A 3,323-nucleotide genomic window follows, 5' to 3' on the forward strand; every position below is an offset into this window, starting at 1 on the left:
CCCCCGCCCCGCCACATTCTTCAGCCTCCCCCCCTGCGCCTGGTACTGACGTCTATCGAGGGTGAAATGATGGAAACTATATTCATGGGCATGATTTCCATTAAATATCAATTAACCTGGGAGCCTCAGCCAGGCGTGCAGTGCTTCAAGGGTAAATGTACATCTCATTTCCACAAGGCCCCCTCGGCTGGAAAAGGGCTTAGATTCGCTTTGATAATGCAAGGTATTGGGGTCACCCTTGTGGCCTTTAATCAAATTACTTGGATAGGACCTAACGCAAATGTTCGGTCCGGATCTTCTACACGGCTGGCCCTCGTTCCCTGGGCTGCGCCCGCGTGTCCAAAGGCGCAAAAGCCACAGCCAGCCCCTGAAGGGCTGCTACAGGGGACCGGGGAGGGAGTCATTTGCTCCACAGCCTCCTGTGAGTGTCCTCCCTGCCTCCCTCCCCGCCAAGTGTAAGGCTCTGCTGCGCCCCCGCCCCGCCGGCCGTGGCTCGCATTCCCTCGGCCCCCGGAGGCACGGCGAGCCCTTGGCAGTGCGGCTTTATGGGCCCCCTTTAAGGCCGGCGGAGGCATCTCCCAGCCACTGTGAGGCGTCCATCGTGTGCAACAGTGTCGCCTCCGCACGGATCCCTCCGCGCGGTTATCTCGCGTCCATCTCGCTCCGTCTCTGAGCAGTGGCTTGGTGCGAAAATGCCTCGCCGGGGCGCACCGGGGTGGCAGCCTCGGCAGCGGCGGCGAGAGCGGTGGGAGGGAGCTGCGGGGGGGGGCGAGGTGAGAGGTGGCGGCGGGCAGAGGGTGTTTTTTTCCTTTTCCCTCCAGAGCGGGGGTTTGTAAACCGAAGCCAAAGAGTGTCCCCGTGGGCCGGGCGTACTTTTTTTTCTTGTCCGGTGCGCTCCTGCAGGGCCGCCTGGTGCCTGAGAGGAAACAGTGGAGGCAGCGGGGCAGGTCACCCGGGGCGTCGGCGATTTTATTGAGGCCGAGCCGGCGCGCGCCGGGAGAGGCCGGGCGGGCGGTGGAACGCGGGGACTGGGTGAGGCCCCGCGACCCGCCAGGGAGGCGGCGCGAGGTAGAGGCGGCGGGCGCGAGAGCGGAGCATGAGCGCCCAGTAGCCTAGGGCCCACGGCTACCCGGCCTCAGAGGCGACGCGAGGGCGGGCGGGTGGCAGCAGCAACGTAGCCCGGCGGCCCCAGCGGCGCCAGCAGCCGCCCCAGAGGCCCCCGCGGCAGTGCGGTCGCGCTCAGGCGCGTTCCCTGCCTGCTCCGCGCCGCCCGCCCGGGGCCGCCCTTTCTCGGCCCCCGGCCGCCGCCGCCCCGATGAGCTCGTACTTCGTGAACCCGCTGTACTCCAAGTACAAGGCGGCGGGCGAGGCCATCAATCCCACTTACTACGACTGTCACTTCGCGCCAGAGGTCGGCGGCCGCCCCGCCGCCGCCGCCGCCTTGCAGCTCTATGGCAACAGCGCCGCCGGCTTCCCGCACGCGCCCCCGCAGGCGCACGCGCACCCGCACCCGCACCCGTCGCCGCCGCCTGCCGGGCCGGCTTGCGGTGGTGGGGGCGGCCCCGGTCCCGGCCAGGAGTACTTCCACCCCGGAGGGGGCAGCCCTGCCGCAGCCTACCAGGCCGCCCCCCCTCCGCCGCCGCCGCCTCCCCCCTGCGGCGGGATTGCTTGTCACCGGGGGCCCGCGAAGTTTTACGGATACGATAACTTACAGAGACAGCCGATTTTTACGACCCAGCAAGAGGCCGAGCTGGTACAATATCCTGACTGTAAATCGTCCAGTGGTAATATTGGCGAGGACCCAGACCACTTAAATCAGAGCTCGTCTCCTTCTCAAATGTTTCCCTGGATGAGACCACAAGGTTGGGATGCTTTTTTTTTTTTTTAAGCGGGCAGAGGGGGAGAAATCTGCTTTCATCTCACGTTCTAGCTTTAAAACTCCCTTTTCCTCTCCCTCTTCTTTTCCTTTTTGTGTAGCTTACAGTGACTCTTATAAAGTAAGATAAACTTTTTTATTTTAAGTGGAAACCATGTAATAGATGATGGGGACAGAATGATTGCGAAGACGTTTTCTCTGCCCCTCTTGACTGCCCATCCTATATATATATCAGACCTAAGGAGAGTTGTGTATATTTCACTCCTTAGACCCGTTCCAGAAGCCTTCAGAAACCTGCAGATGCACCATTACATTTTAAAAACATTTATTTTCCTTTTTTTTTTTTCTGTTTGTTTTAATCAGCAGCTCCTGGTAGACGAAGAGGAAGGCAAACCTACAGTCGATTCCAAACCCTAGAGCTGGAAAAGGAATTCCTTTTTAACCCTTATCTGACCAGGAAGAGAAGAATCGAGGTTTCCCATGCCTTGGCCCTCACCGAGAGACAGGTAAAAATCTGGTTCCAGAACAGGAGAATGAAATGGAAAAAGGAGAACAACAAGGACAAATTCCCGGTTTCCCGACAGGAGGTGAAGGATGGGGAAACCAAAAAAGAAGCCCAAGAGCTGGAGGAAGACCGAGCCGAAGGCCCGACAAATTAACTTCCACCTTAAAAATTTTACCGCAGATTATTGAAACTAATGATCAGCATATGCTGGTGAACACCACCTATTTTCTTTGTTGGAAAGGACTTTACCTGTATTTCAAGCTACCTTCATGTCACTGCTCTTGAGGTTTCTGCGCTTTGAGAGGGATTTGGGTGTTTAAAAAAAGTTTCTAGTGTCGTACAGAAACAGCCCTTGAGCTGTCCTATGTAAGAGTAATTTGATTCTGACCTTGTAGCTATATTTTTATAATGGTAGTTTTTAATGGCTGAGCTGGTGATTTTGCCTCAACAACGTAAACTTCCTAATGTTTAGCACTAAATAATTGAATATAAAATGCTTTATTAATCAAACAAGTGCACTTGAACATTTTAAATCTTTTCTTTATGGTGAGTAAATTAAAAGAAGTCTATTAATTTTTTTTTAAAAATTATGCCTGCAGAATATTTACTTTAGATTATTTGATTAAAATGTATTATTTATATTTTTTCTTTCTACTTTTATAATGAATGGTTCGGGTGCCTTTTGTTTACTCCTAAAAGGTTTCTTTGAGTATTTTGTAAATGTAATATCTCTGGGAAAAAGTCTGGGCCAAATATTCAAAAAGCACATGTTAGCTGAAGAGTGTAATGTGTAGTCCTGGCTCTGCAGCTTCCTTAAACTTGGGGAAAATGTTGGGCCAGTGACAGAAGTTTCAGGACAATGTCAAAGTTGACATTTAATCATTTTTCTATAGTTTATACAAATTATGGCAATTTAATCATCTAGAGTGAATGAATACTTGA

At 53.5% G+C, this 3,323-nt stretch overlaps 1 protein-coding gene across 2 annotated transcripts; it reads left to right on the forward strand.

Annotated features, from left to right (window-relative positions):
• Positions 1-819: 819 nt before the first annotated feature.
• Positions 820-2,954, forward strand: HOXD8 (homeobox D8). 2 transcript variants are annotated; one of them, XM_007451087.1, is made up of 2 exons: positions 820-1,862; positions 2,243-2,954. In XM_007451087.1, exons 1-2 carry the CDS (start codon positions 1,316-1,318, stop codon positions 2,533-2,535), a joined length of 840 nt encoding a protein of 279 aa, XP_007451149.1. In that variant the 5' UTR covers positions 820-1,315; the 3' UTR covers positions 2,536-2,954. The 2 variants fall into 2 exon arrangements, with proteins under 2 accessions (XP_007451149.1, XP_007451150.1); XM_007451088.1 differs by having other exon boundaries at positions 1,316-1,862; positions 2,240-2,535.
• The last annotated feature ends 369 nt before the right edge of the window (positions 2,955-3,323 follow it).

Source organism: Lipotes vexillifer, unplaced genomic scaffold, assembly GCF_000442215.2.
Source record: "Lipotes vexillifer unplaced genomic scaffold, Lipotes_vexillifer_v1.1 scaffold645, whole genome shotgun sequence".
Lineage (NCBI taxonomy): Eukaryota > Metazoa > Chordata > Mammalia > Artiodactyla > Lipotidae > Lipotes > Lipotes vexillifer.